A 19,122-nucleotide genomic window follows, 5' to 3' on the forward strand; every position below is an offset into this window, starting at 1 on the left:
ACCAATATATAATTTTGATTACATTCAGTTGTATCTCTTTAAGGAAAAGTCAACACATCCTTCTGCTACTTGTTGCCTAATGCAGTGTGACTTTAAGTGTTTTGCTGCATAATCTCTGAAAACAAGAGCTGCATGTTTATTAGGTATCTGAGACAGTTTAGTGTCTACAATAATGTGAAGCCTGGGAGCTTACAGAGTTTACCAGAGTTTAAACAGAGACATTATCCTCCTGAACAGCTACATAATGCCCTGGTTAAAGTACAAATCCCGTACAGTAATGCAGAATAAGGAAACTCTTCTTATTGTAGTTAGATGGCTATGAGATGACAAATCATTTGTCTTCTAGAAATTCCCTCAACATTCTGCGTTTCTCAGATAAGCATTCTCAGGTATTCATCACTGCCATGCTGTCTGCAGGGTGGAAAAATGCCTTTAATCCAAGCATAGGAAAGAAAAACAACTCTGTTCGTAGCAGGAGGCAAAGGATTAATGGCTAAGGAGAAGCGACAACTTAAAAAAAAAGAGATAAGACACCCAAAACATGCTTTTTAAAGCTATTAATCACGGGGATTTTATAGGGTCTGGCAGCCTTTTTTGGACTACTTTGACTTGGAATTCCCCGCTAGAGACACTGAAACATAGGATTATGACTTAATTGATTGACATCTCTGTAATATGTGTAATAACTGGTATTTTTTAATTTTTATTTTTTTATTGTTTTATCATTGTTGCTTTTATTTTCTCTCTATCTTGTGGATGTTGTTTGTGGTCTTGCTGATTGTATGAGTTGAATGTTTTTGCATTTAAAAAGCCAATACAAATATTTGGATGATATTAATAAAGCTATTAATCAATATTTATGACATGTTTTATCAACAAAATGCTAATATTATCTTGACACTGAACCGCATGATGTTTGTTTCTGGATTATGTGTGAAATGGTAGGCTTTACTTAGCTTATTAATGAAGTCACTTCATTTCAGTAAGAACACAGAGTGGGTCGGCACACCATACATGTTCATAAAGTATAATACAATCCAGTACAATTGCCCTTTCAGTTTTTGTTGAGGGTCCTCTTGTCTGTGTTGCTACATGTCATGATGATCTTACAGCCTTTTTATTTTAAAGGTTACAGTCATAATTTTTGTTTCTTCTATTGTAGCAGCGATTTAGTTTCTTCAAAGTTATTATCCTTCCTTTTCATAATGTCATATTTTTATTTTCTACACCTCCTATACATCATGAACGTGGTTACACTGCTTTTGGGGAATTGAATACTAGGAACCCCACAGTAATGTCCTTCCATCCATCATAAGACAACAAGTGGGAATTAATTTTCAGCCTTGGGCACTAAGATAAGTAAGATTTAAAGCTCCACAAATAAACAGCTCAATCAAATGACTGTATGTGATGCGAAAGGTTTCACTCATAGTGATAAACCCACAGAGTATTATCACTAACTCTGCAACTCTACAGAGGTTTTTGGCCTCTTTTAGCTCATTGTTTTGGTCTTAAGACACATTTAGTGTATGGCTGTATGTCATTGCTCTCATCAAGCACATTTCCAGCAGCTGTGATTCACCCTCTGTATACGACCAGTCCAGCACTAAACTGCAGACAAACACAGAGGAGCATTTATCAGCTGAAGAGCCAGATACTTTTCTCAGGAACCAAACCAGAGCTAAAAGGTGTGGATATTAGACCTTCATTCATCTGGTGGATGGTAATATGGGATCAGAATCAGAATCTCTTTTATTAGCCAAGTATGCAAGCATATAAAGAATGTGTCTTGGTGTTAGCTCCCACAAATGCACCATAGAAGAATAGAAATACAACAAAAGTAAGGTAATATAAATAATGAAATAAACAAATATTAAAATTAAATTAAAAAAATAAAATCTATCTACAGAATGGAATAATAATAGCTTTGAAATGAGATATAAAACTTGAAATGAAATATTGACAGTACAAAGGAAATATGGACTGTGCTACGGACAAAGAAATGAAGTGTATGAAATATATGAAAGTGACAAGAGCAAAAATTAAATTAAATGTGACATGTGCATAAATAATTAAATAATGTAACTGTGGAGGTTGAATGCAATGTACAATCTAAAGTCCACTTTGATGAAATATACGAAAGTGACAAGTGCAGGGATTAAATGAGGGATGTTCAGCTATTTAGTAAGGCAACAGATTCTGTGTCTGCTGGTGGACGTTTTTATGGGTCTTTTTCCTGAGGGAAAAAGTTCACAGAGTCTGTGTCCAGGCTGGGGAGGTGATCCTGCTTTGCACGCTGCCTGGCTCTGGAGGAGTACAACTGATTAATGGGGGGGGAGTTCGCAGCCAGTGATCTTTTCGGCTGAATGAATGATGCGCTGCAGCCTCTGAATGTCCTGTTTGGTTGCTGCACTGTACCAAACAGTGGTGGATGATATGAGAATGGCCTGGACGATGGCAGTGTAGAACTAGATCAACACTGCCTGTGGCACGTTGAGCTTCTTCAGCTGCTTCATTAAGAACATCCTCTGTTAGGCCATCTTGGTTATGCAGCTTATGTTGATGTCCCATTTAAGATTCTTGGAGATGCTGGTGCCAAGGAACTTAAATGATCCCACATCTGCAACTGTGGTGCTGTTGATGGTGAGTGGAGGGAGGGATGGGGCTCTCCTGAAGTCTATTATCAACTTTGCTGTCTTGAGGCTGTTATGGCTGCACCAGGATGTTAACCATACCACTTCCTGTCTGTACACAGACTCATCCCCATCCTGGATCAGACCAATGACAGTTGTGTCACCTGGGAACTTGAGGAGCTTCACACAGGAGCTTGTGGAGGTGCAGTCATTCATATACAGACAGTAGAGGGGAGAGCATGCATCCCTGTGGTGTCCTGCTGATGGTCAGAGGCGTGGAGGTATGCTTTCCCAGCCTCACATGCTGCTTCCTGTCTGCCAGGAAGTTAGTGATAAACAGGCAGAGAGGCTCAGGCACAGTCAGCTAGGAGAGCTTGTTGCAGTGAAGCTGTGTTAAATGGAGAGTTTAAGTCAACAAATAGAATCCTGGTGATAATATTATGCAGTTCTTCTGCCCCCTAGTGGCAAAAAATCAATTAATGCCGCTTTAAAGGCAACATACAGATGTATAAGTTACAGATGAACAGATATGAGAGGTCAGACATGCAACTGCGTTTGGAAAACTCAGTAAAAATGCAGGAGAGCTGTGCTGGCAGAAGACCAGTTGTCACAAATACCAAGACTGAGAGAAAAACAACTGACACCTTTTCATTTATTCAACAACACCACAAGCGATGATGTCAAACATTACAAATTGATTCAACAGCTCTTTGTTACAGGCTCAACAACATCTGAACATTCAAAGCTTCAGAGGAGTAGAATGAGGGGCTTTCATGTTAGACTGTATTGTAGGCTTTTCCTATTATTTATCCCATTCCCTGTATATGTGATCAACTGATATCTCACAATTTATAACGTTTTCTCTCTGTGATGATAGATTTTTCAAAATTAAATCCCTTTTAAAACAGAGATCACACATGTAAGAACAACACACATCCTACAACACCAGCTTCCACTTTCTCAGAGATGTCAGTGAATGCTAATTATGCCAGGATTAATGAGTATCTTGCCCCTTAAGGGCTATCGTGCAATCTGCAGAAATACCACTAGTGTTTAAAGAAATAATGTCCCAGGAGTTTTTTTTTTTTTTTTTTTTATAATGACATTTCAATAAGATTCTATTAGCTCTTTTATTCTTTTCCAAGCACTGATGGTAATCCCTAGTAACCTAGTGTCCATACTTGCATTAAAAAGAGGTTCTGGCTTTCTTTTTTTTGGCATTTTCTCCAAAAAGGTTTGGATTTTTTCCAAAAGTCTCCTGTTGTGCATTTATACTTCACACACATACACACACATACTTCACACTTCTTCTCTCTGGCCACTGGGCAGCTCCTCTTGAACATTTTAACATTAGTGCCCTGTTCAAGAGGAGCTCAGCAGTGGTTGTTGATGTAGACAAAATATTATTCATTAACTTTCCCAAATCATGTTTTTGAAACTTGCATACAGCCTTAAGGCAACAGAGTTATCTTCTGACTGCAAGTCACTATCGGCTGACCATGTACTTTGATGCCTCTATATACATGTAAAAGTCATATGTAAGAGATTACTTGAGGCAAGATACAAGATTGGATGCTCTGGACAAATTATCTCAACATGCTGATCAAACAGCCTCTCCTGTAACTCCAAGAGAAAGGCATAAGACTTTAGTTGATCGGTGACTTGAGGGGTTCTGTGGTATGGGAGGCTGACTTGCTGAGAAACACCACGCCTTCAGCAAACTCTTACTTTGGATTTGTGCACTTTGAGTCTGACCTGGACCACAGACAGATGACGAGGATGTCGATAGCGCCCTGCAGCAACCCCATGAGGAAACAGTGACATGATTTTGCGCTGAGAGAACAAAGGTATTCGACGTTGGGCCTGGACTGGAGGAATGGGTTGTGATGTGTCCCTGTGGTTTGGCAGCCCCAGTTCTCAGGCAGCGCCCACGGAGCACATTGAGGAAGGCTTTTTTGAACTCCTGGCTGAAGCATGGGTAGATAATGGGGTTAATGCAGCTGTTGAGGTAACCCAGCCAGAAGGTTATCTTAAATACAGTCTCAGATGGCTTACAGGATGGGAAGGTGGATCCTAGAGAACACAAACAGACACAAATAAATACAGGAATGAAAACACACAAACACAGCACTAATACCTCAAGTCCCAAGTAGAAATAGAAAGCACTTGGAGAGCCCTTTTATAAAAATGAATGAATTGTACAAAATTTCAAACTACTCTGACTCGAGGCATCTGTGTTACACTGAGTAATTGATCATTACAATGATCAAAAGTATGTAGACATATACTTTTTGTCTGGGGCTGTTTTTTCATTGTTGGGCCCCTTAATTCCATTTAACATGCATACAAGGCTATTTCACACAGTAGTGTGGATCCAGGTTTGAGGCAACAGTTTGGGGAAGACCCTTTCATATTTGAAGTGCTATTGAGCAATGTTTTTATGACTGGGTCATTCTTTTGTTTGCATTGTAAACATGCATGAGGACACTCATGCACATGAGTGGTATGATCCACATTCCTGTCAATGGTTTCACGCTCTTCCACTGATCTATAGGTGGCAGTAACGTGCCAAAAAACACAGCGATGCACCAGCAAAGACAGGGGACGAAGAAGACGTGCTAACAGCAAACATGGATGTAAACAATACAGGTTTAAACAAATTCTTTGAAAATGTTTTAGAAGTGAGGAAATCCATTCATGTTTTTTGGATGTTATGTAGAAAAACAATGCATTCGATGAGGTGAGTAACACTGAATTTAAACAGAAACTTTGTTTGTTTACAAGAAAACTCCACAGGACACCTTTAAATTAATCATATTAATGAAGCAACACTTATTAGTGAAATGCCATTAAATTTGGCTTGGAGTCGATATGTGCACATACCTTCTATATGTTGTTACAGTTATGTAAAATAAACCACACCTCTAAGAATTAGGCAAACATTTTGAGAGATCAAAATATAAAAGAATAACTTTTGGGGGGGCTCAACCACACTGATGATGTGCGAGATTTGTTGATAATTAGATGTAGAATTGGTAGCAAGAAAAAGTGTTTTGTAAAAAAAACAATGTCAGAAAATCAATTCAGGCATAGACTGATTTGTCTTGAACCACAGGATCTAGAGGAAAAAAATTGCTTCTATGATGACCAAAGCTTCAAAAATCCAATTTGATAAAAAAAATATCCAATTTGTAATAAACTGCAATTATTCTTGATGAGTGACAACATTCTGTGCTGTATAAATGCACTCTTCAGTTGTTCCTTGCCCCAAGCACAGCATACAGACTGAAAACATCTGCCTCCTTTCTGGAGAACATAAAAGCTGTTAAATTCCAGTCACAGGTTTGATTTTCATGTTGCAAAACCGATGTTCTTTTACCAAAGCAATGCCACAGTGGCTTTTGTAAATGCTGCCTTTGATAAGCAACAGTCATCTCATTTTATGAGCTTTGTAATACTGTACAAGTAATTCCAGCATTGCAGCTGCACTGTCAGACTGGCGGCCACTAAGTCCTTTAGCACAAAACAAGTTTTCCATCTGAAGACCGCAGGAAAGATACAAAATAAAAAATTCAGTGGTTTTTCAAACCCTCAGTCGGGGAATCTCAGACTATCATTGCCTCAGTGCTTGAATGAGTGCTGCGCTGTGAGCCGTGAAGGTCTGTCTCAATTGAAATGCATAACTATTCTCCGATGACTGGCTGTCTTGGGAGGCTATGGCGGGACTGAGGATGCCTGCTAGCATTACAGCCCATTAAGCCTCATGCTTGTTATCTATAATAGCTTTCATAGGAGGGAGCAATAGTTTGGTTGATTCAATTTCATCCCACAGCAGAAGCCCATTCTGCTCCACTGTGGTGTTTTATTTGTTCTATTTGGCTGCTTGTAATTGAATTTCTTGATGTCCCTTATGAGAAACTCCAGTAGCAGAGTTGTGGCATGGCGGGGAACGAGGAAGGTCCTGCTTGATGTTGTGTTCATAAAGCAAAACATACCATCAAGCACCATTATAAGAATGATTCAGGCCTCAACAGCTTTTGCATCACAATAGTTGTAGCTACAGTACTAAACCACAGGAGGGCTGCAGTTAGAGCTACATATTAAAGGTTCAATCTGTATTTTTAATCATATAAATATATATAATAAATATAAGTTTTCTGTGTTTACAAACATTATCTATGCAAATTAGGGTTGCATGTAGGATTATTCATTATCATTAATTATTAGATTATAATTATAGATTATCATTAATCTTACATTTATCAAGTAAATAGTAAAAATGCATATTGCAGCCTTAAGAGCATCAGGTGATGTCATCAAATTGATTGTTTTAGCCAACCAAAAGTCAGAAACCCAAAGATATTCTTTTCAGCATGACATACAGTGTATGCAAAGCAAAAAATCCTCATATTTGAAAAACTATAATGACTTAAACATGAAAGTTCATTCTTCAGTAAAGGTCCACTTACTAACTTTTCCCAGAGCTTTCAACATGAACAAGAAATCCTAAAAGGGCTATTGATGAAATTATAACAGCTACTGAGCTCACATGTCAACAGATCCAGTTGAGCAAACTCCATCCACTGAGAAAGACTGTGTGATACAGTTGAAAGTTCTGGAAAAAGGAAGCAAGTGGACCTTGAGTCAGGATTGTTTTGTCAAACTACAATAACTTAATTTGTGCAGCATTTATCCCTGTTAAAAGACCTGTTAATCAATTTATGAGAGACAACAATTTCCAGTGTTTTACAGAGCGACCCTTTTGTTTACATTTGGTTACACACTGTGTCTTTCATATGGATGGTTATGAATGTACATGCTGGCAACAAAAAAAGATGACACATATTATGGCTTATTATTTGCCCAGATGATGTATTCCATCAACGTCTCCTCCATCTTGTATAATAGACTACTCTCTCCCTTAATAAGATTACAGTTTGTGTAACCAAACACACTTTTCAGCATTAATCTCACCATCTGTGACCTGTGAGGTAACTGCTGACAGACTATTACCCTTAAATACACAGTGGTCCATGCTGACAATCACTTATCGCAGTCAAACTATAAGAGTTATTCCAGAAGCAATTAAGATTGTAGATTAGGCTTCACAAAGGTTGGTTTCTGTCCTTTCTTATATCTATGATGACATCCCCGCTATCAGCATCAGACCCAGCATCAGAGTCTGACTGACAAAATAGAAGTATCATTTATTAAAGATAAGGCCATGTACCTTTTCCTGAAACTCCTGACATTGTTAACTGAAGCTCATATCTACAGAGAAGTTTCACTACAACAGCAGAATAAAATGATTTAATTTCTTTTCAATTTTGGCTCTGCTAACATTCTAATTAATATTTCATAACACAGGAGGCCACAGCAACCATTATAGCACTCATTACGACATCAATTAATTTCTGAATAATGAAAATCCCTTTTTAGATTCAGAGAATAAACAATTTCCTCAAGAACATCAGCAACTGAATCATTTTAAGCTTTACTTCCGTGTAGTCCCAGTTTCTTATGTATTATCATCGCAGTCAAGTCACAGAGTCACTGGAAGCACCTGTTTTTCTGAAAGATAAAGTCAAGGTGATCTTCAAAAACTCAGAATGTCAAACAACAGCTGTTGTTGCTGTTTTGAAAGTATTTTCAAATTCTTCAAGGACTCCTCTGTCCGTCTGGATTATTATTATTATTATTGTTTTTATGAAGATTTTGAGACACTTTTTCTTAAGCCAAACAAAGATGTTAACTTGTATGAAGCATCAAAATTCACATGTTTTTATTATCCAGGCAGTGATATTGGGCCTCATGCATGAAGTGTTTTCTTATTTTTCTCTTATATTTGTTCTAGCACAAAACAATAAGAGGAAAATAAGAACTAACAGCTGTGAACTCGAGATCAAACTGGAGGCATAACCACTCAAGTAAAAGATGGGTGAGTACTTGATATCTTCCTACGTTTGTACACATGTTTTATATTGATATATTTAGATGTTTCTTTACTGGAAATGACATACAATATAGCCAATAGCAACTTAAGTCCCTCCAGCCAGCTGCTACCCTATTTAGGTTTTTGTAGTGAAATGAGGAGGTATCATAGAGATAACTCATTTCAACTAAACGAATCAGCCGTTTCTCGTCCATGATATTGGGCCTCATTCACAGTGCGCACACACAAATCTGTGCTTAAACCGTGTATACGAACATTTTAAGCACAAATCCGTGATTCATCAATATGTTCTTACCTGAATTTGTTCTTACGCTGCAAACGAATTTAAAACTGCTTTAGACCATGAGTACGCACAAATCATAAACGTCCCACAGTCTTAAAAAATGATATAGTCGATATTTATTCAATGTAAACAGTATATTAAACCACAATTATTTAAAAAAGCATTGGGCCTAGCATGAAAATGCTAACATACACAATGTATTGATTAATTGTAAAATTAATAGCTAAGATGTTGTAATCCATCATCATAAATGTAATGAAGTTATTAATATATTAAAATTGTCATTAAAAGTGTTCCTCACAGCCTGACAGTTCAGCAGTGGCACAGGGAGGGATGCTCTGCTTTCACTACATCACGGCCTGTTGTGGACGGAGACGAAACACGATGCACACCTGGTGCAGCAGTAGAGATTTATTTAGATCAATTCCACAGATCTATGTATTTACCAATTTTTTTATTTTGCTATGGACGTACTGCGTGGTAGTGGTGCAACAGCTTCGCAGGCTGTATACAGGTTTCATGATTGGGCTCCAAATGGTTGTGCCAATGACATGTTTACCATGGCCCTCTTTGCAGAGAGTGACAGCTCTCTCCACTGCTGCACTGCGCCAACAGAGCTTTCCTTATATAGAGAAATGGGGGGCGTGGTAGCATGTTAATTACCAATAGCCGGGCACACGTCTGTCAATTTTGAAAGATTCCGAGTCACTAACATACACACAGTGGTAAGAACAAAATCGGCTGGTGTGCATGTGTCATGAATCTGACGGTACTTTTGTGTGCGCACTTTTTCTGCACGCAAAATAAGAACATTTCTATGCATATATTAGTGAATTAGGCCCACAGTGTCCTACAGCGCTTTCAGGAAGTAAATAGAAACACGGCGTCCAACAAAAGTTCAGCTCAAAATGACGCGACTGACTGACTGTGTTGCTCACGGCTAGTTAGGACATTCCAATAGAAAACGCAAAAAGTTATGTAAGAGAAATTTAAAAGTATGAGAAAACTGATGAATGCCACAATTTTCTTAAATCACTCGTACGTGCATTTTAAGAACAAATATGTTTGTACTAATGCTTCTTGCATGAGGCCCATTGAGTATGGTTGGGTGTGGTCAGAAGTATGCTCTGCTGCACCTGTAACCACACCCACCAGTGATGTCACAGTGTCCCAAAACACCCTGGAGTACACTACTCTACACCACTGCAAGTTAAACCACTGGAGGTCAGCAAAAACAAGAGTAACACTTTACAATAACTAGTAATATGTCATTTACAAGACATTTACTTAATGATGAACTAATCATGTACAAAACATTAATATACCTCAGATGATTAATTTATGCCATGTTAACATATCACAAATATGTTGTAAATTATCTATAAATGATTAATTAATTACAACAAATCATCAGTCGATGATTAATGATTTGTTGATATTATGAATCACCTTCAAAGCGATAATGAGAAATTATGTCACTATGTTATACGAACAACGCATTGTCAAATAATTCATAAACAATTTGTTTTTATGTGGATAAATATTTACAAATAACTTACAGTCAGGGTAAACACACTGATTGATTTCAATCCCCAGCTTTCCTGTGTTTCCAGTATTAGCCAGGTGCTTCTGGTGCTACACCTTGGTACATTAACAAATTCAATTTACAATTAGACAGCTTTCAAAAAGTTTGTAAATAACTTACTTACATATACAGATCATTTACGAGATGCAAAAGCACTTGTAAATGATGAGGTTGAGGTTGCAACAGAAGAGGTATAGTCAATTCTTCTTATAATCGCTTTGAAAGTTCACATTATTCATAATATAAATCATAATATATCAACAAATCATTAATTAATCATCTACTAATGATTTGTTGATGAATATTTCATAATCAACCAATCACTTATAGATGGCTTACAACAAAAATGTGATATGTTAACATTGCAGTAATTAATCATTTACAAAGGTATATTAATGTTTTGTTCATGATTAGTTCATCATTAACTAATGTCTTATTAACGACTTACTATGGATCATGTGTGTTACCAAAACAAGATTTTTAACTGGTTTTTAGGTTGTTCTTTAAAGTTATTTTGAAAATTATTTACACTTTTATTTGAACACATTTAAATCTGTGTCTCTTATATTAACCAATGGGAGAAAAATAAAAACCTTACATAATAATGTGACGATAATGTAATGTAAACAATACAGATTAGTCTACCTGAAAATGAACCTTTTAATTTTGTTGATGCACCTTACAAAACGAGATGTCACTTCATGTTACTGCCATATTTTATTCCATTAAGAGCAGACTCGCAATTTATTATGTTGAAAATCTTTTTAATCATGCTGCAGACAGAAGAGTCTTTAAAGGTTCTGAAAATACATTCAAAACAGCAATAAGTGTTGTTAAACAACCTTCTGGGGTTTTTAAAAGCTTTGCAGGCATTTATCTTTTATAAAAATATAATATATGAGAGAGAGACAAAAAGCAAGTTAAAAAGCACTAGACATCAGGCGGTACGTACCAATTGGTAAAACCACGAAAAAAGGGAGCCAGCACAGAATGAAGCACCCGACAACAATGCCAAGGGTCTTGGCTGCCTTCTCTTCTCTTGAGAACTTCAGCAACTTCGGGAGGGTAAAGGTGTTGCGTTTATGCCTCATCATCCCCTTGTCATCCTCCTGCTTCCCCGTCTGAGCAGCGTTCCCTCTGTGTATCCTCAGCATCACCCCCTCCACCTCAACTCCTTGTCCTTTACTGCCCTTCCTGTGTGTTTTTGTCTCTCTCTTTGCCACACTATACACACGGCAGTACATGGCCAGGATGATGGCCAGAGGTATATAGAAAGATCCCAACGCTGAGAACAGAGCGTAGCCGGGCTCCTCTGTGATTCGACACACTGTCTCATCTTCCGGGTCGGGCTCCTTCCAGCCAAACAGAGGGCCCACAGATATAGCTGCAGAGAGTCCCCAGAGAGCAGCCACTGCGGTTAGGCCTCGCCGCCCCGTCGCCATGGCGGGGTAGCGCAGAGGATAGCTGACAGCCAGGTAGCGGTCAATAGAGATCACACACAGGCTTAGGATGGAGGCAGTGCAGCAGAGGACGTCCAGGGCCGCCCAGACGTTGCAGAAAAGCCGGCCAAACACCCATCTGCCGAGTGCCTCTGAGGTGGCAGAGAAAGGCAGGACAGCTGAGCTGAGCAGCAGGTCCGCCGCTGCCAGATTGGCGATGAAGTAATGTGTCACAGAGCGCCAGTGGTGATGGCACAACACAGACAGGATGACCAGGATGTTGCCAAGGACCCCGAACACTACAAACACCACCAGCACCATTCCCAAAATCACTGCCTTGGCTACATCCACCTTTGGGTAGGCAGAGGAGCTGCAGTTGGGACAGCTCTCTGCTGTAGAGAAGGCACTCATATTCTCAGCAGCTTTTGGGTCTTTTGGGTGTATTAGGTTGTTAAATGTCTTGTAGATTAATTACACTCATGCCGCATTAGTTCCTTAACTAATAAAAGTGCAACCCTCTGCCTCTTTCTGCTCCTCCTAACACAGGGGATAAAAGCTTTTCCTTCTGCATAGACTGCTCTCCCAGTTCATTTGTAGATGCAGCGGCTCTTGCCAACGCCGATCACGTGGTCCTGGCAAGGATTCCTTGGCAGAAAGTCATATGTAGAAAGAAAAACTCTTCTACAGTTTGCCATTTTTGGTCCAAAAAAGCTTAATAGAAATTACAAATATTCATTTTTTAAGTGCCAGTCATTCATGGATTTGAGATGTCATTTTCAGCCATGCTGATTCCTTTTTTTGAAGGAATCCTGTTCAAACAAGAGAAGAGATAAAGTATATTTAAAAACACATTCATAATCCAAGACAGGTTCACTACCACTTAAGCTCTCTTCTTTCCTTGGCAGTGTAGGACAAGATCTAAACTTAACAGATAAAACAGAACACATTCTAAAAAAAAAAAAAAGTGAATCACAGCACCCAGTTATGATTAGAGAGTAAAAATATCACTCTGACTATCAGTCTGACAATCTATATAATTCTTCTCTCTTCATTACAGCTGCATTAGAGAAAACAGGACTTATGCTTGAGTGAAGTAAGTGCCTTTCACAATTCTAAATTATTTAAATAGGTGGATCGATTAAATGAAAATTTCTATTTAGAGAGACTGTGAGGGGGAAACAATGTTCTTGAACAGTTGGAGCGGTGAGAATTATAATAGAAAAGAAAAAATAGAAAAAGAAGATATAATCAAAAACAACAGAGGTACAGACAAGGACACCACAGAGGCAATAACAATCCTTGGGGGCAAAAAGAAAATCATCTGTGGTATTATGGGAACACCAGCCAAGCATGCAGTGCATACAAAGATAAATGAAAGCAGAGATAATTTTTTTAAGAGCAGACATTCAGTCGGAGCCTGTGACGGCTTCCTTGAAGGTCTTGTGTCTGTGAGCTGGGCTCTAACTCAACCGCCAGATGACAGGCCAGGAATTGAACCTTGAGGAGAACACTAAATTACAGCAGCAGAGACTTTGGTCCAGTGATAGTCCCACTCAGTGCCACTCTCATTGTACGTGTTGGAGATCTGGGATGTCATCCAGTGAGATAAATGGCGGCGAGGCAAAAAGAATGAAAAAGCAGCCGCGATAAAGCCTTCGGTGAACAGAGTCATGCTTGTCACATGGTCGTACAGGATCAAAGGCTTTCGCTCACTGCACATCCCACCACGAGGCAGAACGAAATTCACCCAAATAAACACTTAATGCTGGGATTTCCGCCTCAGTGGCCAGAGGGGGAATTGAATTGAAATGGGCGGTGAATGGATATCTTGGATTGTCTCAGCAGAATAGCTAGACGCAGTGATATTTGGAATACATTTACGGTTGTAATGAGATTTCTCGGAACACTGAAGTGCCTGCAAAAAGAGATTAGCTACATCTAAAAAGTTGATTTCTTCAACTCACCTGTGATTTGATGACTGCTGTTACTGTGAAAAGTGTGAAAGAGATTTATGTTGACTTGAGGTAATACAGTAGACGTAGAGACAATTCAACAAAGGTAAAAGCAGCTCATCATGCTGAACATTGTGCTGGGAAATAATGCAGATGTAATGCAGCATTCCTAAATTCTGCAGCACTGCACTGTTTGTCTCGAGGTACTGCAGTCCGTAAAGACAAATAATTCTCTCTTGAGTTAGATAGGCAAGTCTGGGGCATGACACATTTATGCCCTGGACCTGCTTCACTGGCCTCGAGATTCAGTATTTACTAGAAGAATTATATTTTATTTGCACGTGCTGTGTTGGTGTCTGCCCTGAGGCTTTCTCTCTAAACTAAAAACTCCTCTACATGTCTCTCTGCCTCATGTTTCATTCATGCGTGTGTTCATGCAGTATGGAAGAGGCAGGGTAACATCAGCGATGTGACAAAATGATGAAGTGGTGAAGATGTGTAAAATGACCTATTAGTCTGTTCCACTCTTGACTGCCTTTTAACCCATTCCACCCCCATCCTGGGAGATTGTGTGAGTATTTTATGATTTCTTTCATCTATAGGGGAGCAGGATTTTCAGACAAGATGCTAATATTTTTGAGCAGCTTGTGATTTGACAAATATAGATAAAAGGGTATAGTGATATGGATGAGATATAAAAAACAAATGCAAACAGAGGAAGAATGATAGTCTCACTTCAGTTTCTACAGATAGGAAACTGAAGGGAGAAAATGTCCTAGATTACATGGTCTACAAATGTAGAGTAGGGAAAACTGTATCAAGAAAAATGAATCATATCAATGATGGGCTTATATGTCATACAGGAAAGACATCATCAAAATGTTTTATCAATGCAGCAAGCAAAAATACCAAAGATTTGCTCATTCTAGCTTCTAAAATGTGAGGATTTGCTGTTTTTCTCTGCTTTATATCATTATATCATCTCAACATCTTTGGATTAAGGAGTGCTGGTCAGACAACATGAATGGAAGACATCAGCCTGCGATGGACTATTTTCTGACATTTAATTGAATGAATTGAATAAAGAGAGATTAATAGATAATTATAACCATCACTAGTTGCACTGTTTTTCGTCAACCAGCAGCTCACCCCAACAGTGAGACTTCACACATCTCTTGTTAGGCAGATAATATTTGATTAAAAGCTATCAGTGAACATCATTACACTCCAATCTACAGCTGTAATCCGAATATGTAGCACTCAGGTTATTGCATTAGCGGATCTCATGGAAAGATGGCACTTTGCCCTTGAAGGAACTTTCCCGTAAGCCTCCTCAGTCTGAGTGGCCATTGCAGAATTGAAACATGTCAGCCAATTAAATCTATGATTGGAATTATAATTACGATTTTGTTGTGGCAGAGAGAATATTAGCAAGCATATTAAATGGCTTCATGTAGTCTGACCATGGACACATTCAATCACAAAAGCAGTTCACAGGCAGACAACAACATTATTACCTTAAGGCTGTCATGCACAATGTTAACATAAGCCTTTCTGACACCATTTCATTTAAGTTCTGCGTTTGTCTTTGCCACTCATCACTCATCACTCTATGATATATGGAATGCCTCTGCCTTGCCTTACACAATTGTCTATACATTCATTATATTTTGTGTTATCAAGCTTGTAGAAAATAATGAGCTTGACTGCTACTTTGTCCATCATCCTTGCAAATTGAGCTGAATAACCTGCACACTTACAACATGTCTTGATTAAAGGCATCTTCAAATTGCACTATAAATTCATTTAAAACTAAGAAAAGCAGCTGATCCTCACATTTGAGAAGCTGAAAGCAGAAAATGTTCGCCATTTTTTCTTGGTAGTTGATTCAAACAACTCATCATTAACCATAATAGCTAAAATCACTACTCCTATTGAAATATTTTAAATATTTCTCCACAACAGCACCATTGTAAATGGATGAATGGATGGATAAATGGATGCTAAATGTGCTTGTTGACTGAAATAAGATGATAATGTCTCATGATGTCTCATCGAACAAATGAAATCCAACGTGCTTTTGAAGCGCTCACATGAATCTCCTGAAGATGATGATCTATTGTGTCAGGCCACAGTAGAGTTCATATATCATTTGTTTCTGCAAACACTCTGTAATATAACAGTCTGGTCTGCACCACATACTACACTACTGCACTGCACTGCCATGATAAATTACTTTATATTTGAGGTCCCTTTCTAAAATGCTGTACTCTCTGAGGGCAGCAGTCAGTTGTCTGAAGTTCATAATTGAATTCCTTCATGACATTAATCATTGTGTTTTATCACCTTGAACATTAGCTGCACACTGCCCTTCAGGAAAAACAATAAGTGTTCTGTCTTGTGCTTTGATCCATGTGAAGAGGTTGTGTTATTAGTGTTTATTCCCAAATGGCAGATGTATCTCAGAGGATGAAAACATTTAATTTTCCCAAGCTTCAAACCATGAGCCTTTGTAGTCTCCTAATACTATAATCATTCATCATTTTCACCATATTCATAAAATATGTATATTCTCATCACATTTTGCAACTGTTTTTTAGACTAAGATGGCCTAGGTACCCTTTGAGAGGAAATGTTCTGAATATAAATCTAAATGAAGCTGCAAAAGGGAGTTATAAATATGAAAGATTTATCTTTGCTATTATCATGTTTGAGTAGTTTTGAAGTATGTGTTGAATAAACAAACACTTAACATTAGGCTGCATGAATTAGCATAATGAAGTGATGGTGAAAATAAAGCAGTTTTCACAATGTGCTTGTCACTGGCCTGTTAAAAAAAACAAAACAAAAAGCCAATCACCATGTCCTCCACCTGATTAAAATTAATCAAAATATTCATAATGATCCATTATGGAAATCAGGAGTCAGTCACTCAGCCAGTGAAGTAAGCTGTGGGATGAAGGGGGAAAGAGAAAAAAAGAAGTCTTACCTTCATCACAGCGCACACATCTCACTGGACCCAGTTTAAAAAATGGAAACAATTCAGCTAATTTTCTCTGAAAGCAGTCATGCATTATTCTGTCTGCTAGAGACAGCACGGAGAGCAAAGTCAAGTGATCCCCTCCTGCCATCCTCCTGCCGCCAGCCTCTAGTGAGAAATAAAGTCACAGTGGACCACCCCACCTGATCCTCCCAGACCCCACCCCCTGCCCGAGCAGCTCATACCTTTTATTTAACGGGTGGTCATGTGCCCTGCTCATTTTATTATTGTATGTGACCCGGTAACCCCAGTGCCACATTTACAACTATACATTAATAATGAAATTAATAAGGGAATAAAGCAAACTTTAGTTTGTTTTTGTTACAACATAGAAGAGAAGACAAACAATTAGTTTTCAAAACTTACATACAATTTGAAAAATAAAACACCTTCTTAAGATACAAAAATGCACCTGGGATTTAGTTGACCGTGCTAACAACATCTGCACACCCCCTGATAAAAGATTTGAACTTGTGCAAATAAACATAATATTTTAACAAGTTCAAATCCTAAAAACAAGAAAAAGAGTAAGGTGTAAGAATTGCTCATGCTAGTTGCTAACATTATTATTATTAAATAAGCTTTGATGTTCAATGTCATGCTAACCACAGCCTCAATGCTAACATGCTCACAGTGACAATGCTAACATAATGATGTTTCCCAAGGATGTATTAAAAGAGCTGGATACTGAATCAAAAATGGTGCCCATTCAATCCAATAAGAATTGCTCGGCTGGCGCATATGTCAAAAAAAGTTTCTAGCTTCTGGGTTTGCGTCCGGGTTTGCTTCCTCATTGTGCGGCCCACTGAATATGCACAGTAGTGTTTCCCCCTGTGACCTCGCCTGTGAGACCTCGCTTGGCCCATAGACTTTACATTGTGATAATGTCATGGATTTTTATGTCATGGATGTATAATAAGAGCTGGATAGGGCGCCATTGCTCAGCCTTGCAGCCAATTTTTCCCAGTGGCCACTCGCAGTATTGCAGCAAAAAATCCCCCTGCGACCCAAAAAGGATTTTCCCCATAGACCACCATTGTAAAAGAGATACCTGTAAAACTGTTGACAGGACACCTCGCACTGCAAACAACGTCAATTATGACTCTTTCTATTATGAACTTTTGATCCATGGAGATTTTATATTTGTAAAACTTTCCTTGAACTGAGAAAAGCGATTTACATCCATTATCCATGTGTTTACCATGTTAATGTCTAGCATGTTAGCATGCTAACATTTGCTAATTAGCACCAAACACAAAGTAGGCCCTACACTCTATGGCCCCCTCCACCATTGATGAGGATGAGGATGACCACTGCTTGGCTTTTTGTGATGACGGATTCACGGTGTCGCAAACAAAATGGATTCAAAAGGGGTGCTCACTAAACTCTGACCTTAAAACTTGCAATCATATGCTGTGACTCAATTTGCACTCTTCTGTACTTACACTTGCTATTTTGAGTGCATAATTGCGTTCACACTGACAAGTATTGCTAAATGCAGTACACTATGAATACCCGGACTGTGTCATAATGGTTCATAACCTCAATGGTCGTCATCTTCACTACATAGCAGAAGGGGAGGGACCCCCAACCTAGCGAAGATTTTGAAGCAGTTTAATAGCTGTTCAAAACTCTGGTTTTGTCTAATTTTCAGGACAAACAGGACAGGATTTCAGATTTGGGACAACTGCTCATAATTCAAGACTGTCCCCAATTTTTCGGGACGTCTGGACACTCTACAGTCCTCTCAGCTGCTAGCAGCCCAACAGTGTGCATCGTCATCCTGGGGAGAAAATGATCCGGATCAGATGAACTGATCTTTGCAGCTCTTTACCGCTTGCTCTAACGTCTCTGCAACAATTTGTTATATGATATAATCCTGATATATCCTTTTGGAAGATAAATGTTGGTCTCACAGATGAAATCTAACAACTGTAGCTGCCACATTAGTTTGTCTGAATGTAAAGTGAAGGTTCATGTTTTTACTGGACAGAACAACAGCGCTGCCTCTGAGGCTCCATATGTACAGATATCACTACATTTCAATAAATATAAATGTATTCAAATGAACAGTTTATATTACATTTTATTTTATTTTCATTTTATTAAGCTACATAACAGTTTGGATTTTTATTATAGCTACATTACAGACTGATTACTTCATCTCTCTGTCAATGAGGTTATTTCTTTGTGAGGAAAAAAGTGGTAACAGAGCTTTAAATTGAGACTATTTTGTC

At 38.5% G+C, this 19,122-nt stretch overlaps 1 protein-coding gene and 1 long non-coding RNA gene across 3 annotated transcripts; one reads left to right on the top strand and one right to left on the bottom strand.

Moving 5' to 3' along the window:
* Positions 1-331: 331 nt before the first annotated feature.
* adra1ab (adrenoceptor alpha 1Ab) lies at positions 332-12,637 on the bottom strand. 2 transcript variants are annotated; one of them, XM_042395439.1, is made up of 3 exons: positions 11,407-12,637; positions 4,560-4,706; positions 332-384 (listed from the first exon to the last, which is right to left on the bottom strand). In XM_042395439.1, the coding sequence occupies exons 1-3, from the start codon at positions 12,302-12,304 to the stop codon at positions 332-334; spliced, it is 1,098 nt and encodes a 365-aa protein (XP_042251373.1). In that variant the 5' UTR covers positions 12,305-12,637. The 2 variants fall into 2 exon arrangements, with proteins under 2 accessions (XP_042251373.1, XP_042251372.1); XM_042395438.1 differs by lacking the exon at positions 332-384 and having other exon boundaries at positions 3,787-4,706.
* On the top strand, positions 5,248-18,845 carry LOC121885732. The gene is made up of 3 exons (XR_006092607.1): positions 5,248-5,373; positions 8,488-8,571; positions 18,540-18,845. It is a non-coding gene; the product is annotated as an uncharacterized LOC121885732 (long non-coding RNA).
* The last annotated feature ends 277 nt before the right edge of the window (positions 18,846-19,122 follow it).

Source organism: Thunnus maccoyii, chromosome 19, assembly GCF_910596095.1.
Source record: "Thunnus maccoyii chromosome 19, fThuMac1.1, whole genome shotgun sequence".
NCBI classification, from domain to species: Eukaryota; Metazoa; Chordata; class Actinopteri; order Scombriformes; family Scombridae; genus Thunnus; species Thunnus maccoyii.

What these genes read in the sequence shown, in the direction of transcription:
- adra1ab (XM_042395438.1), bottom strand. Translation starts at nt 12,304, where the DNA reads ATGAGTGCCTTCTCTACAGCAGAGAGCTGTCCCAACTGCAGCTCCTCT. An exon ending in TTTCGTGGTTTTACCAATTG is followed by an intron (nt 4,707 to 11,406) that starts GTACGTACCGCC and finishes TGTGTTCTCTAG; the next exon opens with GATCCACCTTCCCATCCTGT.